The 1,035-nt window shown below is 44.6% G+C and overlaps 1 protein-coding gene across 1 annotated transcript; it reads left to right on the forward strand.

Annotated features, from left to right (window-relative positions):
- Window positions 1-540: 540 nt before the first annotated feature.
- Window positions 541-970, forward strand: Pmar_PMAR014391 (cellular nucleic acid binding protein, putative; the record flags this gene model as incomplete). The annotated part of the gene is made up of 3 exons (XM_002783691.1): window positions 541-633; window positions 682-809; window positions 861-970. Coding segments are annotated over 3 exons (331 nt in total), but the record flags the coding sequence as incomplete, so codon positions are not given.
- Between the last annotated feature and the right edge of the window lie 65 nt (window positions 971-1,035).

Below are 1,035 nucleotides of genomic sequence, written 5' to 3' on the forward strand. Positions count from 1 at the left end.
AAAACGGCCTTTGGGAGGCGCAGTTGCATTCAATTAGATCAACTCCTCCACTGAGGAGGAGAGTATTGAACTCCAAAAGTGCAGCACAGAATTGCCTAGGGCCGATATGAAATTCATAGGGCTTCCGATTAGTCCAACAAGTTTCGGAATTCATTTCGAATCTGGTTCCGATAAAATCCAAAAAGACCAAAACCAATGAACGCAGTTTGAGAACAAATTCTGACGTTAACTATCAAACGATCGTGGATACCGTAAAAGAGGGTGTATCCCAAGCCGTACAGTTCAAATTCGGCACTTTTCAACTCGGACACTTCTTTTTCGTACAATTCCGACAATTTTTTTGTCACTATAGTTTCGCGAAACTAGTGACAAAAAATCGAAATTGTGCCGAATTTCAATACTACCGTAAAAGACTCAACTCAAGACTTGCACAAAATCTTGCGTACTATGTTCATCTTGAAATATTGTTATTCAAGTGTCTGCGTTCACTGCACGCAGTTTCCCGTCACATACTTCAGGGTGTTGGGTATAACCTCTATCATGGCCGCTACAGCTCCTTCTCAAGCTTGCTTCATCTGTAACGAGACTGGGCACTATGCTAGGAATTGTCCACGACAATTTGATGATGACTCGGTAGGCTATCTCACAAAGTGATGTTTGGCAGTACTTCTTGGTCTCCAGCGAGCGCGTCGTCGCCCACAGAACTGCTATAACTGTGGTCAGCCTGATCATCTCGCCCGAGATTGTCCCAAGGATCAAAGCAATGACAGGCCGTGCTTCAAGTGTCAACAAGTAGGGCACTTCGCAAGGTAGGCAACTACTTGCACTACTGGTCTCTCTGGGGAACCTTTTCTATGCAGGGATTGCCCATCAGCTGACACGAGGAACTGCTTTCGTTGTGGCCAGTCTGGTCATCTGGCACGTGAGTGTCCTAACGAGGAAAACAATCAAGATAACAACAACAACAATCGTAAGAGCATTATTTCTGTTCTTGACGAATCTTTCTGAGTGTATATTCTTGTCAGGTGGTGGTGG

The sequence above is a fragment of the Perkinsus marinus genome, assembly GCF_000006405.1.
Source record: "Perkinsus marinus ATCC 50983 genomic scaffold scf_1104296936374, whole genome shotgun sequence".
Classification (NCBI taxonomy): Eukaryota; Perkinsozoa; order Perkinsida; family Perkinsidae; genus Perkinsus; species Perkinsus marinus.